Source organism: Aethalodelphis obliquidens, unplaced genomic scaffold, assembly GCF_003676395.1.
Source record: "Aethalodelphis obliquidens isolate GAN/ISIS:26980383/991018 unplaced genomic scaffold, ASM367639v1 scaffold25, whole genome shotgun sequence".
Classification (NCBI taxonomy): Eukaryota; Metazoa; Chordata; class Mammalia; order Artiodactyla; family Delphinidae; genus Aethalodelphis; species Aethalodelphis obliquidens.
The window spans coordinates 29,335,066-29,352,670 of record NW_020837969.1 but is presented as its reverse complement, the minus strand read 5'-3'; the positions used below and the strand labels follow the sequence as shown (position 1 = coordinate 29,352,670).

General features: G+C 41.2%; 1 protein-coding gene across 2 annotated transcripts in view; it reads right to left on the bottom strand.

Moving 5' to 3' along the window:
* Positions 1-17,605, bottom strand: part of ASH2L (ASH2 like, histone lysine methyltransferase complex subunit) — a 27,639-nt gene that overhangs the window by 2,428 nt on the left and 7,606 nt on the right. For both annotated transcript variants that reach the window (XM_027122847.1, XM_027122848.1), the window contains exons 6-13: positions 17,009-17,104; positions 16,239-16,334; positions 15,315-15,390; positions 12,748-12,841; positions 11,784-12,001; positions 4,149-4,316; positions 3,666-3,859; positions 753-845 (exon numbers count right to left, since the gene is read on the bottom strand). In XM_027122847.1, the coding sequence (XP_026978648.1) occupies positions 753-845; positions 3,666-3,859; positions 4,149-4,316; positions 11,784-12,001; positions 12,748-12,841; positions 15,315-15,390; positions 16,239-16,334; positions 17,009-17,104 (1,035 nt within the window). The remainder of the gene's footprint in view (positions 1-752; positions 846-3,665; positions 3,860-4,148; positions 4,317-11,783; positions 12,002-12,747; positions 12,842-15,314; positions 15,391-16,238; positions 16,335-17,008; positions 17,105-17,605) is intronic.

Below are 17,605 nucleotides of genomic sequence, written 5' to 3'. Positions count from 1 at the left end.
TTCTCTACCTCTTCTTCCCAGCAAGAGCTATTTTCTGCCTGGCTGTATTTTCTGGCTGTGTTATCTCCTTAGTTCAATTAACTGTTTCCCTTTACTACTTTTTCCCTAAAAACAATCGGAATCCTAGTTTATTTCTCCTACATTTGCTTCTATTACTGATGCAGGTGGCTTCACAGCATTTTTATGGAAAAATGTTTCCAGCTCAGAACTTTCTTCCATCCCTTCCCCTTCTATTTTGGGCCCCTGTGGTTGGTCCAGATGCACCAGCCCTTCTTTGATTGTGCTATGACCTTGGGCAAACATGTTCCCAACAACCCTGGAGAAGGGAGGCAGGAAAGTTCTACAAGGCACTGAACGAGCCATCACAGCTCCTGCTGCCCCCCACCCCGGGTCACATACCGAGGCCCTGAATCTCCTATTCCAGTTTCCTCCTTCCGCACTTGCTACCTCCTCTGACAAAGGATAAGTATCTCTGACTTGCTTCCTCAATGGCCCTCAGGCTTTCTTATTTGGCCACTGTTTTATACCCCCTTTTCTCTAAGAATCCAGGTCATTGCTCTCATAGCAGCAGCAGGTAGCCCAGAAAGAACAAAACACGGCAGGCAGGAGAGTGTGCTGGCCCTGCTGCTGCTGTGTTAGCAGAAATCCCTTCAACCCCCCTGTGGGCCTCAATTCCCTCACTTTCATAATAAGGGGGTTGGACCCAATGTTCAAATTCTTCTAATTCTGACATTTTGATGACCGTGACTCACCTCGCTATGGGGAGTCTGCTTTAGGCTCTTCTCTGCTTTATCCACAAAGTCTTTTTCTTCAAAATACAAATAACTCTTGAACTTTATCAAAGCCTTGAAAACCAAGACAGAAGGAAAGAAAAAAAAAAAAAAAAAAAGGAAAAATGAAGCATCAGCTACATCATCATGGGGGGAAAAAAGCCAGATTCATACAAATAGCACTGAGTCCTTGTGTTCTGAACAGAAATTTAAAATCTTTGCAGTCAGCTTTGTTAGATTTTGAACAACTATGTGTGTCTTTAGAATTACCAGATGGCACATGCTTGTTAAATATTTTCCCAAAAGGCCCTTACTAAGATTTGGGGGGGTCACTTCCTTCCCTCCTAGTTCCCTACCTGTTTCTCCCACAGGTGGTCTCTGGGTCACTCCTTTCTTACTGGTTCCTAAGACTCTGTTTAACTATTCACTCCCGGGTAAACATATGGCATTAATTTTTTTTTAACTTGTTTTTGTGGCTGCACCACGTGGTTCGTGGGATCTTAGTTCCCTGACCAGGGATTGAACCTGCACCCTCAGTAGTGAAAGCGTGGAGTCCTAGCCACTGGACCGCCAGGGAATTCTCTGACATTCATTTTCTTCTGAACAGTTCCACAGTATTCCATTTTATGGACATATTAGTAATTGCTTATTCAAATTAAAAACAAATTTTTATAATGGAAATGAAACAGTAAATAATTTTAAGGATTCCAACAGTATCCTCGCGGTAACCGTAGACCTCTGTGCACTGTAGAACCAAGCACTCATATGGCTGAAGGTTCTAGGTGGTGGCAGGAGTGACGACAGTCAGCAGTGTGATGCCACCAATACAATGTGCTCTGACTGCTTATTATCAGAACAACCTTGGAGGAGACACCACCCGATTTAAGCACTTACTCCAAAGCTACCATAATGAGGACGGTGTGGCATTGGCAGAAATAAAGGTCAACAAATAGATCAGCGGAACAGAGAGCCCAGGAATCGATCTCCACAGTCACTGGACTGTCACAAAAGGAACCAAAGAAATGAGGAAAGGAGTTTTCAAAAAATGGGGCTAGAATAAGTGGGTATCAACACAGAAAAAAAAAACCTAAACTTGGGGGCTTCCCTGGTGGTGCAGTGGTTAAGAATCCACCTGCCAATGCAGGGGACACGGGTTCAAGCCCTGGTCTGGGAAGATCCCACATGCCGCGGAGCAACTAAGCCCATGCGCCACAACTACTGAGCCTGCGTGCCACACCTACTGAAGCCTGCACACCTACGGCCCGTGCTCTGCAACAAGAGAAGCCACCACAATAAGAAGCCCGTGTACCGCAACAAAGAGTGGCTCCCGCTCGCCGCAACTAGAGAAAGCCCACGTGCAGCAACGAAGACCCAACACAGCCAAAAATAAATAAATAAATTTATAAAAAAAAACTAACCTTGACCTCTACTCCACGTCATTCACAAGAATGAATTCAAGGTGGATCAGAAACCTAGATTAAGAGCTAAAACCAAGTTTTCAAAGAAAACATGGAAGAATACCTTCATGACTTCCTGAGAGCAGGCAAAGATTTATTAACTCATAGAAAGCAATATAATTGTAAAGAAAAATCTGAGATGCACTTCATAAAAATTAAGAACTTCAGTTCATCAGAAGACACCATTAAGAAAATGAATAAAAGAGTCAGAGTGGGAGAAAAATACTTTTTAAAAAGCCATTTCCAACAAAAGACTGTAATCCAGAATATATGAAGAACTCCTACAACTCATTAAGACGACGAACAACCCAATTTTTTTAAAAAGTCAAAATATTTGAACAGAAACTTCACAAAAGAAGACAGATGAATGGCCAGTAAGCACGTGAGAAAATGTCCAATATCATTAGTCGCCAAAGAAATGCTAATTTAAACCAAATGAGATACTACTACACACCCACCAAAGTGGCTAGACTTGTTTGATAACAACAAATGCTAGCAAGGATGTAGTGCAACTAAAATACTCATACACTGTTAGCGGGAATGGAGAGTCTGACAATCTCTTATAAAACTAAATGTATAATGACCCAGTCATTCTATTTCTAGGCATTGACTAAAAAGAAATAAAAACATGTTGACAAAAAAGGTCTGTACAAGAATACGCATAGCAACTTTATGTATAATAAACCCGAACTTGAAATGGCCCCAGTGTCCATTAATAGGAATATAGGTAAGCACTGTGGTATCGCACAATGGAAACTACCCTGCAGTAAAAAGGAACAAACCACAGATTCCTGTAACAGCATGGAAGAACCTCAAAAGCATTATAACAAACAATAAAAGCCAGACACAAAATATCACACACTGCATGGTTCCATTTACATGAGTTCAAGAACAAGCAAAACTAATGGAACAGAATTGTGATGCGGGGAAAAATTCACAACAGTAGTTGCCTCAGTGCCGGTAGGAGCTGGCACTGACTAGGATGGAGTATGAGGGAACTTCCTGAGGTGTAAGATTCAACGTCTCCACGGGGGGTTGGCTCAACCTCAAAACTCAGTGAACGTACACTTAAAATTTGTACATTTCATTTTATATTGTAAATTTTATATCAAAAGAAAAAACTAAACAAAAGTTAATCTCTAGCTAATGATATGCACCCTTAAGTACTTGGCGGGGGTTAAAAAAACATGGATGAATGTGTGGGTGGGTGGGTGTGCGGGTGGAGGAATGAATGCATAACATGTTAATGGCAGAATCTAGGTGATGGGTATTCGGACACTGACTTTTAAGTTCTTTCAATTTTGTTATGTCTTAAAATTTTCAAAATGAAATGTTGGGAAAGATGTAAATGGATAAGCATCATTAAGAGAACACACAGTTGAAGGCATCAGCTGCCACGGGTCTTCAACCCAGGAATCTCTCGGGAGGACAGACTCACCTTATCTTTATAGGTATCGGGCAGTGACTTGGCTGTCTCTGTGTCTTCAGGAAGACTGATATAAAATCCCAGGACATCTCCCTGTCCATAGCCAGAAGAGTAGTGTTTGCCAATGGACTGGTGGAATTTGGTCCCCTTTTTGCTCCGCCAAGAATAGCTAAATTTATCATAACCTAAGGGAGCTTGAAGGTTACCTGTCCCAATAAAAAGATATACAGGAAGTCAGAACTGCAAGTCAACTCTGGTTTGCTAAAGGAAAATATTCTCCTTTTTTTACTTTTTTGCCAGTTTTGTAAAATGGCTAACGAACTATTTCTCACAAGCAATGAATTATAAAAATATTCCTAGGAACTGCAAACCACCTAAACCCTCAGGAATTGAATTTTATGACCACAATCCAATAAGCATACAAGTCATGAAGCTTAGCCAGATGGTCTATACCTCTCCACCAGTTGCCACGTCCGTATCATAGCCCCAGCTTACCTAACGGCTGGGACCAGCCCAGTCTGGCAGCAGTGTCTGGCGGCATCTCATCCACCGTGATTTCAAAGTACCAGGCACCTTTCCGAACCCCATGAGAAGCCCGAACCATAGAGTAGCCCTTCTCTCCAACCACAGTCAGCCGGTCATCAGAGATCTTTAATTGGGGAGCTGCAGTGATGGAGATTAAAACAAAGGCCTGCAACTTATTTGAAATACTTGGAGACAACTGCCACAAACTCTTACCCTCCAGTAAAACGAAATAAAAAATCAGAAATATCAAGTCAGGAATTTGAAATATTAGTTCAGGAGTTTAAAAGTCTCCAGATATAGATGAAGGAGGAGAAAGAAAGAAAAAGGAAGAAAGCTGTCGAGTAATCAGTTTTTATTAAATGTGATTTTTTTTTTTTTTTTGCGGTATGTGGGCCTCTCACTGTTGTGGCCTCTCCCGTTGCGGAGCACAGGCTCCGGACGCGCAGGCTCAGTGGCCATGGCTCACAGGCCCAGCCGCTCCGCTGCATGTGGGATCTTCGCGGACCGGGGCACGAACCCGTGTCCCCTGCATCAGCAGGCGGACTCTCAACCACTGCGCCACCAGGGAAGCCCTTAAATGTGATTATTTAAGATGGCAGGTTAAAACTAATTATACTTGTCTATTCCCTAATATAACAAACCAACTGTAATGTGTTTGGATCCTGATGTGAATAAACCACCCTTTACAAGACTTTTTATTTGAAACAATTTCAAAGTTTCAAAAATAGTGGAGTCCATGGGCTTCCCTGGTGGCGCAGTGGTTGAGAGTCCGCCTGCCGATGCAGGGGACACGGGTTCGTGCCCCAGTCCAGGAAGATCCCACATGCCGCGGAGCGGCTGGGCCCGTGAGCCATGGCCGCTGAGCCTGCGCGTCTGGAGCCTGTGCTCCGCAACGGGAGAGGCCACAACAGTGAGAGGCCCGCGTATAGCAAAAAAAAAAAAAAAAAAAAAAATAGTGGAGTCCTCACATGTCCTTCACTCGGCTTGCCAAGTGCTAACACCATCTGTGACCATCACACAAGGATCAAAACCAGAAAATTGACACTGACACAATACTGTTACACTAATCTATAGGTCACCTTTGAGTTAAGCCAGTTATCCAAATAACATCCTTTTTTTGTTCCAGGATCTAATCCAAGATCCCCCATTTCATCTAGTTGTCGTGTCTCCTCAGGTCTTTCATGACCCTGACATTCTGAAGGGTACTGGTCACTTGGTTTGTAGAAATGTCCCTCAAACATTTGTCTGTCCGATGCTTCCTCCTGTCTGGGTCCAGGTCATGCCTCTGCCGGGACACCACTGCAGTACTGCTGGGCCTCTCAGTACGTCAGGTCAGGAAGCACATGCTGTCCAAATGGTGATGTTAAACTCTGATCACTTGGTTAAGGTGGTGCCTTCCAGGTTTCTCCACTATAAAATTACTATTTCCCCTTTGTAATTAATAAGTATTTTGTGGGAAGATAAAAAGATATTTGAGACCATCAAGGAAATCTGATTTGGACTGAATTCAGATGATAGCAAGGAATTATATGTTTTGCTAAGTGTAATAAGAGCTTGTGGCTATGAAAGCAAACTCCATACTCCTTAGAGATACATATTTTTAAGAGTACATAGGGGGAGACTTACTTCTTAAAAATTTTTAAAAAAGAGTGAAATAAAGGAGCGGATAAAACAAATATGGCAAAACCTTGATAACTTAAATCTGGGTGAAAACTCTGTGGAGCTTCATTGTATTCACCTCTCGACCTTTGCGTATAGTGTGAATCTTACTTTACTAAGAGACCATTATGTAACATAAGGGGACAATCTAAACCAACTGGAAGGGACACTGTGACTTGGAAGTTGGAAGTGAAGCAAAACATGACAAAAGGCGGGAGAGTATTTTTGTGCTGTGTAGGTTGATTCTATAGATGTAGAAGCATCTCCAACCCAATTAAGACTTAACTGAGGGAAACGCATTTGAAGTAGTATTTGTGGGACTCTAGAAGTTGTCTGAATTCTGCTGGAATAACAAAATGTCGTTTCATTAGCTTTTATAAAGCTTACGATTTATGAAGTACTTTCATAGGTAGGTAGGTAAGTAGGTAGACAGGTGGCCAGACAGACTCCCCCTCACAACCCCCACCTCCAGCGGAGAAGCAGACCACGTGGCTGTTCAAGCTCAGCCCGCAGCTGGCAGAGCCTGATTGAAGCCCTGGCCCTGCACTCTTTCCGTGACCCCGCAATGGCTCCTGTATTCGGGAGATACGATGACAACCTCCCTACATTAAATGCACATTGTTCAACAGAGCTTTCTTAGGTATCTGGCAAATTCTACCTTCTCAAATACAAATACTTCTTCCTTTACTCCTTCCTGATCAATTCAGTCCTAAAGCCATTAGGTGGGGCTGAGCAAGGTTAAGTGTCTGTGACAGAACAGGATATTAAAGGGTCTACCTCCTCACAAAACTTTTTAATTACAAAGGGAAAAAAGAGCAACTTTCCAGTGGATAAACCTGGCAGATACCACCTTAGCCAAATGATCAGTGGACATCACCAGTAATGGGACACATTCAAGTCCTGCACCACCTACAGGATGTAGTATGTGAGATTATTTCTGTGATATTCCTGTTGAAGATGCAGAACTTGGATCATTAGGAACAAGATGAAACCAAACTGAGGGATATTCTGTAAAATAACTGCCTTCTAACTTTCAAAAGCCTCAAGGTCAAAGTCTAGGAAAGATGGGGAAGCTGTTCCAGACTGAAGACTTAAGAGTCACAACAACTAAATGCAGCAAATGATTCTCAACTGGACCCTTCTGCTATAATGGACGTTCTGGATCAACTGGGCAAACGTGGATAGAATATGAGCATCGGATGGTAGTAATCAGATGCTAATTTCCTGATTTTGATCGTTGTGTCAGCTCTGTAAGATGTGAAAGTTTAAAAAAATATCCACTAGTTCTTTCATATTCTTCCTTTCAAGAGGTGGAGCCTAATTTCCCTCCACTTGAGTGTGGGCTGAATTTAGCAACTAATTTCTTGTAACAAATATAATGAAGTTGAAGTGACTGTCCCACTTCAAGACAGGTCAAACTCTTTACAGCTCTCTTGGAGAACTTGCTCTAGGAGAAGTTAGCTTCCATGGATGAAGACAAATTAGCAGTCTATGGAGAGGCCCACACAGTGAGGACCTGACGGTGTCCCATCAAAGCCACGTGACTGAGCCATCTGGGAAACAGACCGCCATCCCCAGCTAAGAGCTTGACTGCAACTTCCTGAGTTTTCCTGAGCCAGACCACACAGCTAAGCTGCTTCCAGATTCCCAACTCTCAGAAACTATGGGATGATAAACACTGGTAGTTTTAGAATGCTAAGTTTTATGGTAATTCATTATGCAGCACTAGGTAACACAAGGAGAATGTCCCCGTTTGTAAGAAATACACAATAAAGTTCTCAAAGGTGAGACAGCATCATGGCAACTGACTCTCAAGTAGTTCAGGAAAAAAAAAGTTTAGTACTGTTCTTACAATTTTTTTTAATAAATCTGAGATTATCTCAAAATAAAAAGTTTAAAAGATACAATATAGATTTACTATTAACTTTTAAAAGGCTCAGCATAAACAGCAGGCAGCCACTGCTATCCTACGTATTAAATTCTAACATGTTACTGCTAAATAAGGGCCAGTGTTCTCCCATTTTTTCCCCTCCAGAATTATAGCTATTATGTATAGTGAAACACAACAAGGCTCACTTCTTAAACCCTGAAATCACTTATTTGGCCCTTCCTTACTATCAAAGTATGCTTGTCACTCACAGGAGTCAAACCGATCCATGTACAATGGTCATTAAACTGAGGGATTATGTCCAAGTGACTTCACTTGACTCTACTTCTGAAGGACTAGCATCAGTACAAGTGTTATAGCTTTTAGCATCAATTCAAGAAACAATGAATGGGCTTCCCAATGGAATAACTATATGGACATGTTTAGATTCAATTCAAAGAAACAACTGAAAGAGGCATATTTTAAACAATTGTGGAAATGTGAATATGGACTGAGTATGGAATAATTAAGAAATTATTATTCACCTCTATCAGGTAAGATAATGGCACAGTGGTTATGTTTCTTAAAATCCTTGTTGGAGGGGCTTCCCTGGTGGCACAGTGGTTGAGAGTCCACCTGCCAATGCAGGGGACAAGGGTTCGTGCCCCAGTCTGGGAAGATCCCACATGCCGCGGAGCGGCTGGGCCCGTGAGCTATGGCCGCTGGCCCTGTGCGTCCGGGGCCTGTGCTCCGCAGCGGGGGAGGCTGCAGCAGTGAGAGGCCCACGTACCGCAAAAAAAAAAAAAAAAATCCTTGTTGGAGATAAATACTGAGACATCTAAGGGTGAAATAATATGCTATCTGGATTTGCATTAATACTTCAGAAAAACAGCAAAGAAATCCATGAGGTACACTTGTCTAAAAGTAGTTTATTTAAATTCACTTTCACATTCTAACAAATAATGAATGCTATTCTCTGAATAATTGAATAAATTATGCCATTAAAAGAACTATTATACATTAAAAAGAGTTTTGCATGACAAAAAAGTCATAAACGAAGTTAAAAGACAACTGACAAACTGGGAGAAAATGTTTACAACGTATCCCACAGACAAAGGGCTAACATCCCTAGCATATAAAGGGACAAAAGACCAAAATTCCAACAGATAAATGGGAAATAAAAACACACAAATATAATTCACAAGGTAGTGACTCTTAAACATGAAAGAAAATGTTCAAACTCAAAGAAACACAAATTAAAACACTGAGATTCCCATTTCTCACCTCTCAGACTGGCCAAAATTAAAATCTAGGACAACACCTTCTGTTTGTGAGGTCATGGGGAAACAAACATTCTCTACGTTGCTGGTGGGAATGCAAACCGGCACAGCCATTTGAAGGAGAATTTGGCAATATCTAACAAAACTAGGTATATACGTACTTACCGTTTGGTCCAGCAATTCCACTTCTAGAATTCAACCATGAACGTATACCACCAACAATACAAAAACACACACACCCATGGTTATTCACTGCCTCTTGATGAATCCAAAATCCTGGAAACAATCTAAATGCCCACATTCAGAGTGGTTGAATAAACCATGTACATCCACATAATGCCATATCATAAAGTTAAAAAAAGAAAAAACTGAGGATGAGCTCTTTGAACTGGCGTGGAGTAACCGCATGAACCAAAATGCAAGACTATCTACAGTATGCTGCCCTTCATGTACGAAAAAAGGAGATAAAAGGAAATACACGCGTGTGTGCTCACCTGTGCAGAAGAAATAAAGGATGAACTAGAAACCAGAGAGACTGGTCATGTAGAGGGTGGGTGGGAAAGTGGGAGAAAAAGAGGAAATGAGAGTGGGGCAGCAGGGGTGAGGAGGGATGACACTCTGGGCAAACCTTTGTGAAAAACAGTAGCTCTAGAACTACAGTAATGTTGCACATACCCTTCAAACTCTCCCGACACAGATGCACATGCCCCCAAGATGTGGGAGAACCCCAAATGGCATACCAACACTAACAACTGAGCCTACCATATCACAAATGAAAAACATAAGCACACTGAAGGAGGTGGGGAAGGAAAGAACTAATCTAAGTTAGCATTATCCTGATGGGATATGCAAGGCTAAGACAGAAAGAGCTGTACATAAATGCTGTAATCTAGTTAGGGAATGTTTCCTACAGTGGTTTGCAATTTTCAAACCACCTTATGTGCATATTAGACATGAACGAGTAAGAAAATGTATTGGAGGTAATTAGAATCAGGTTTTACTGTTCAAGAAAGAAGTTACAAATATGGAAAGGTGGAAGGCTGGAATAACCTTGTGGTGTTTGATTAAAATCCAAGGTAGCAAAGTAAACTCAGTATAGGCATGTATATATGTGTCGTTCAGAATACGGACATACATTTCCCACCTCGGTTCACGGAGGGAGCCTAGAAGCAACACCCTGTAACAGTAAGCACACAGAACACTCACATCTTCATTTCGAAACACCATTCTCCAATCAAAGGAACCCGGGCTCTTTGGAGACGGAGCCGATACTTGGCCTGAGAGCACGGAAAATATGAGATGAACCAAAAACATCTTGTGACGTCAGCAAGTAAGGAAAAAAAGGTGATGGGGCTTATCAAAAGGACACAAGATTCCATTCCCAACAACGTAGGTGGACCTGGAGGGTATTATGCTCAGTGAACTAAATCAGAGAAAGACAAATACTCTGTTACCATTTATATGTGGAATCTAAAAAACCAAATGAATGTACATGACGAAACAGAAAGAGACTGACAGATATAGAGAACAGACCAGTGGTTACCAGGAGGAGACGGAAGGGAAGAGGGGCGAGATAGGGTTAGGGGATCAAGAGGTACAAACCACTATGCATAAAACAAACACCCAATAAAAACATAAAAAATAAATAAAGCAACTATACCCCAATTAAAAAAAAACAATGATGCTTTAAGGATATATTGTACAGCATCAGGAAATATAGCCATTATTTTATAATAACTTTAAATGGAGTATAATCTATAAAAATATTGAATCACTATGTTGTACACCCAAAAGTAATACAATATTATGTCAACTATACTTCAATTAAAAAAAAAAAGGAACCAACCTAAAGAAGCTCCTAATGGCCAAAGCTGGAGTAATTTGAGCAACAAAATAAATATCTGTTAAATGCACACTGATAAAAAGAATCAATTAAATAATAAAGAAAAGGAATAGCAACGATCAGGCAAATACCACATTAACAACTGTTGCCGACAAGATCCACTGATGGATGCTAAAATCAGTGGGCAAAACTTTACAGAGAAACGGGATACTTGCATAGCCTCGCAGTATCTTTCCCTAAGATATTTATGAACTACAAAGGGAAAGACAATAGAGACAGCAGAAACCACCTTAACACCAATAATAAGACAACACAACCAATAATAAGACACATCGACATCACCAGCTCATGAGGTGATGCAGTGGGAAGGATTCATGTCTGCGGTGTTCTTCCAAAAGTGCAACACCTCAGTCTAATCATGAAAAAAAGTCAGACAGACCCTCACTGAGGAACAGTCAACAAAGTAACTGATTAACACTGCAACAGACTAAGGAAAAATAACTAAATGCAATGAGAGATCCTAGAAAAGAGGCACTAGAGGAAAAATTGGTGAAATTGAAATAAAGTCTTTAGTTTCATTCATAGCATTTACTGATGTTATTTAATCTCCTGGTTTTGATAACTGTACTATGGTTATGTAAGATCTTATTATTAGGAGAAGCTTGATAAGGGATATATGGAAATTCTATTATTTTTGCAACTGTACTGTAAGTTTAAAATTAGTTCAAAATAGAAAGTTAAAAAAAAACCCCACATACCATATATAATTGGCTAGAGCTTATAAGAAGAGAAAAGGAAGAAATTATTTCTTGCACATCCCGGCTGGGTGTAGTCAGAGATGGGGGTAAGGGAGTGGTAGCAGAATGATGTGTCCGTCGAATTCTAGACGGGACACAGCTGACGACAGAAGTTCAAAGTAACACTGGGTCCAACACGAACATTAATAGCTTACCTACCTCGATCATGTAGGGCTAACAAAACCCGTTCATACAAGCAGGCTCTGTAGAGGTCTCCAGGAATCGGTTTTCCTGCCCAGCAGTCGAGTTCAAGCTTCTCAGGGTCAGGGGCGTGGGGATCGGGCTCAGCTAGAATATACCGATAGCCATCTTTGTTAAATGGGTGTTCCAAGGGGTAGCCATGAGGGGGAAGGCGCTGAGCAGAAAACAAAGGGTCACTGCAGAAAGGAAAAAATAAAATCAAGAAACTAAAACCCCCTCTAGCTCCAGTGCCTTCAATTCTGTAAGAAAGGCCTCTGATTTATTAGAGTTCTGCTGGAACACATGTAACTTCAAATGCTTTTCATTATTCAAATAGATGATCCTGCCCTCTGCAGGCAAAATGGGGAAATGAAAATTACTTTAATCTGTATGGATACCTATGAAACTGAGCCAGTAGACCACAGAGGAGAAAGGGTGCAGAGGAACAAGGGCAGCTGCCTTTAGCATATTTATTACTATAACTAATGAACAGAAACTCAGAAGATATGAGCATTTACTACCTGTTTCCAGGCTGAATAAGAAATGACCTGGATTTCGCCACCTCAGTACTGAGCAAAGTGAAGGGAACAGCCATCAGAGGGGAGAGGCAGAAAGTTTATGTAAAAGAGCTAACATTCAGTATCTGTTTCACTCTCTCTGGTCCATCTACTCTTCCTCAAGATGCCTTAATGGAACTTTACTCCCAGGTAAATCACCACAGGTGTGCTGCCCCAGGGCTGTTGCCCCAGGGCTGTTTCACTTAGTAACAAGTTCCTAAAACAGGTCACCTAGTCTGGGGCTCATTTACCCCTCAAAGTGCTAAGGATTTGAGAAAAAGAGACAGGCTTGCGTCCTCAGACACCCGAGCCCTTCCCCGCTGACGGACTCTGCCAGCCGCAGAGGGCACTCTAACAGTGGTGAGTGGGGTGGGTGTTCTGCCCACCTCCGGGCCTTCTTGGTGGTCCCTGTGGCCCCGCCATCCTGCTGTTTGCGCTTAGCTCCTCTTCCTTTTCCACTGCTTCCCGCTGCAATTCCCCCTTTAAAGAAAAGGCAGATCAGTTTCAATGAGCTGTGACAGATGCCCCATGGGGATGCTAACACTCCCAGCGTGCATTTGTGTAACACCACAGGAGGATTTCCTGCCTGAAAGCAGACTGCGCTTCACTCTGGTTCAGAACGAGTCTGCCGAGCAGCTCCCACCCCAGGACTCTGGGTTCTGGCAGTAAGTGCAGTGAACCTAGCACTAACGATACCTGTGTTATAGTTTAGACCTTCACTTCTTAAATGAACTGCAACTACTAGTACACTTTCCGAGGATGTGACACAAATGCATTTTCACTCGTTCAGATTCCAAACACCCACAGCTAGAAACAAGTGCATGGATAAAACCCTTTTCCACCCAAATGAATACACACACCCATAAGGAGAGAATATCCCCACTACAAGGGGGGTGCGCGCGTGCTTGAACTCCACATGGCGCACACTCCATAAGCATAAGAGAGGCACAGCATCTGCTAAAGCACTGGACTTCAATTTCCAACAAGACAAAAGTACACCAAACGTGGAAAACAAAAACAGAGGTACTAAAAAGGTGGTTCTGTCCAGTGCCGCTAGGCATCCAGTATGGTTGTCTGTGACACGAGCAGGAAAGGCGGCTTTAAATTTAGCAGGCGATCTTTACAATTATTAAAATTGTGCCAATGCCCCAAATTTAGGTTAGACTAACCTGGCTTGTGGAATTAAGAGAAAATACCCATAGAGAATTTATAAATTTTATTTTTTAAAAAATGAGCTACATACAAGGGCCACAAGGAATACTACCTTGTATATTTCTAAAAAGGTACTCAAGTATTTGTCCAGTTCTGTCATTCCTCTCAGTTTGTTTTTCGAACTTCCAGAAAATATCCCTGGACTGTAGGAAAACACCTTTATGTAAACAACTGCATGAAGTACTGTATCTTAATTTGGGGCAAGCTTGGAAATTATCAGCAGTTCTGCTGCAATAAAAAGAGGATCAATGGGCTTCCCTGGTGGCGCAGTGGTTGAGAGTCCGCCTGCCGATGCAGGGGACACGGGTTCGTACCCCAGTCCGGAAAGATCCCACATGCCACGGAGCGGCTGGGCCTGTGAGCCATGGCCACTGAGCCTGCGCGTCCGGAGCCTGTGCTCCGCAATGGGAGAGGCCACAACAGTGAGAGGCCCGCGTACCGCAAAAAAAAAAAAAGAAGAAAAAAAAAAGAGGATCAAGAAGACACTGAAGGCAGGTCATATTCTGCGTAGACAGGACCAGATTCGTGCTGAACTTCCTTTTACGAACATACCAGGTTGTCATTCCTAGTCCTCATAAAAGGCTTAATGTTAAACGGCTGCAACATTAACATCTCTAGTTCGAGTTACCTTAATCAAAAAACTATTAAGTTTTTATTGGCATCTGCATTTCAATTATTTTGAGAGAAGTTTTAGATCCATCTTGAACAAAACAAGCAACACAAAGGGGACTGCTGGCCATGTTAGGCAGAATATGACAACGTACAAGCTTCCAATTACTAACATTAAACCGGAACTACTGTTTCATATCGAGTGCTACTGCCACCATCTCCACAATGCTTTAAAAATTTAACTTAGGTTTAGCTTCTACCACAATTCAGCGAAAAGCATTTTCCAAAACACAAAATACTTAAGTCTGAGAGGCTGAAAGAAGACAGAGGAGGAATTCACCTCCAAAAGAGGCTCCACCTGTAAGAACAGAAGTGGCACCATGTATTTGTCAAATGTTAACAATTAAAAGGAGATTAAAAATTACAATTATGTAATTTAACAATTACATAATTTTTACAAATAATGTAAAAAGATGAACAATACACTTAGCTATTTCCCACCCATCTTAGAATATTAGTAACAGTGGAATGATTACATATTTAAGATGCTACCACTCCAAAAGACAAGGTAATGACACCATGTGTCAGATGAATAGCTAGCTACCTCCCCATTATACCCACTCTCATTAGATTACCATTAGCAGCAAAGGGCTTTCCTGCTCTTAGATGGGTTAGAGAGAAAAATATGCTACAGTGGGTGATCAACACAGAAATGCTGTCATGTGAATAAGCTGAAGATTAAGGGCAAGAAAAATGAGAAGATGGGCAGGAAGTGTATTATATAACAGCTGAATTAAGGAAGAAGAGTGCAGAGCAAGTGAATCTAAAGTGTTAGTTATGAACATACAGATGGGGAGTCTAATATAAACACAGCGAATCTGACCTTAAAATTGTACCTTGTTTTATGCTAAATCTGTTTCACTTAAGACCAAACTGTAGTGGAAAGTGACAAAAAGTTCTCCCCTACTACCATCTGTCAAACCCTTGGCTAGCTCCTAAAAATTGAGATTTGGACTTTAAAGCATCTTAGTAAATATCCAGTTAAGAGTCAACCCAAAGACTGCCCAATTCTAGGCACATCTGAATTCAACAGCTTACAAGTATTTCATCAATGAGACACTGAAACACTTACCATTTAGATTCCCACTGGTAGACACAGCACTGCTTTGTTTTTGGTTGTCATAAGCAGGACCAATGTTACTAAGATCCTAGAGGGAAAAATATTCAATTATAAAGGGAGGCTATCTAATCAAACCAACCTGGCAATGCTCAAAAGAACAGGAGAAATTCTAATTGAATGACAACCTAGATCTGAAACCTGCAGAGGTCCCAAACTTAGATGCTTCAGGGATCAGCCAGTAACACAAGTGACGCAGCCAAGTGTAAGGCTCCAAGTGGTTAAGAATGAGGATGAGTGGCAACCAACCCGTGCTGGGGGGTACGGCCGGGCCGAGGGCGCACCTCCCTGTGGGAACCAGACCCAGTGTAGTCAGAGCTTCGCATTTTACAAGAAAAGGCAGAAATCTGAATTTCTATATGAAATCTTAAATGTTCAATGTGGGCAAATCAAACATTTTAAGGCACAGCTGAAAGATTTGACCTCCTGAGATGCTGAATGTGACACCTGCCATTTAAACAAAGAGGGGAAGTTTTCTTTTTCCTCATATTATGCTAGATACACAACACAAATTCTTCTTCACGGCAAATTTTTCTTCACACTAACAAATGTTTTTAGAGCAAAATTTGAGATGGAAAGAAAAGGAGAAATAACTTGGAATGGCATATTTGTGTTACAAGTGAGGAAATGGAAGTTAAAAAAGATAAAAATGACACGCATTGAGTCATAACATTTTAGGGAAGGGCCAGAACTAAAACACCAGTCTCCTGGTTTAAGGTGAGTGTTCTTTCTTTCCATGTGTAGTAAGAACCATTTATTTGGAACCCACCATGCTATGGGCATTTGTACATGGCAAACATACAAATGTCAACAAAGCCTGATTCTCTCTGTCCCCACGGCTTAAAAATCAAAAGGGGATTATGAAGCATATTAATGTACCTGATCCAGAAGGCCAAATTTGGGGTAATCTTCTTCTGGGTCCTTACTCCCAGGATCGGGGTGTTCCTTTACTAAGAATACATCTCTTTCTTTACTCTAAAAGGAAACAGCATTTTAGTATTACTGGAAATTTTATACTTAAAATGAATGGATGATGAACCGCTAACTCCAATCCCTAGGTGTAATCTCCAAATCCCAAAGCCCGCCCCCCACCAGAAAGAAACCCAACACACAACAGTATTATTTTTCCCTGATTAGAAAATTAATGCATGACCATCAAAAAATTCAAACAATAGAGAAACTTAAAAAAATGAGAGCCACTGTCCTTCATAACCCTCACCCATCCCTGCATCTCACAGAGATACATACTGTTAACAGCTTGTGCTGACTTCTCCCCAGGTGCTCTCTCTAATTCTAAGGACAATAATGTTCAGAGTTTTTTTTTTTAATCAAAGAAAACAATTGTCTCCAATTTCAATATAAAAAATTATACTTGCCAAAGTGCACTGGACAAAGGTTTCAGCATCGTACATAAAACTGCCATGTCTTCATTTAAGACACAATGTGCAATTTACTGATTTTGTGTGAAAACTATTAAAATTTACAATTGCGCTCCAAGATTTAATACTAGGTTGTTCTCATTTTCTCAGTCATCACATTATTTCAGTGTGACCAAAAAAATATATATACACACATATATATATATATAAATTCTTACAAGGAACACTGGTTTTCTAAATGTTGAGTCTAGTCAATTTTAGCCTACTTACCATCGTTTTAACAATGTTATTTGGCCAGGTCATTTTCCCAGGTCTCTGTCTGGTCGTCATGCACTCCCAATATTTATCAATAAATGGTATGATATCCTAATTTTTAAAACAAAATATACTAAAGCTTTTATAGTTGCTTTCAAAATTATATTCACAAAAAAAAAACCGCAGCATTTTCAAAGACCTTGTCAGAATCAAAAGACAAATTCATGTTTTGCCTTTTAATAACTGAACAAATACATAATTGCATGCGAACAACATATAGGTTGTGGGGAATTTCAAACAAGTATACATATACAAGGACTTCCCTGGTGGTCCAGTGGTTAAGACTCCGCGCTTCCACTGCAGGGGGCACGGCTTCGATCCCTGGTCGGGGAACTAAGAGCCGGCATGCAGCAAGGCGCAGCCAAAAAAAAAAAAAAAAAAAAAGATTCTGATTCAAACAAGTATATACAACTCTTAGTCACATAGGACTCATAATCCAGTTAAAGGGAAAAGACCTGCCCTAACTCTGTAAGATGACTCCCAGGTACTCTCTCTCCTGAGCTCCTGTTCCTTCCCACCAGAGACATCTCCACCTGGAAACCCCGCAGGCAC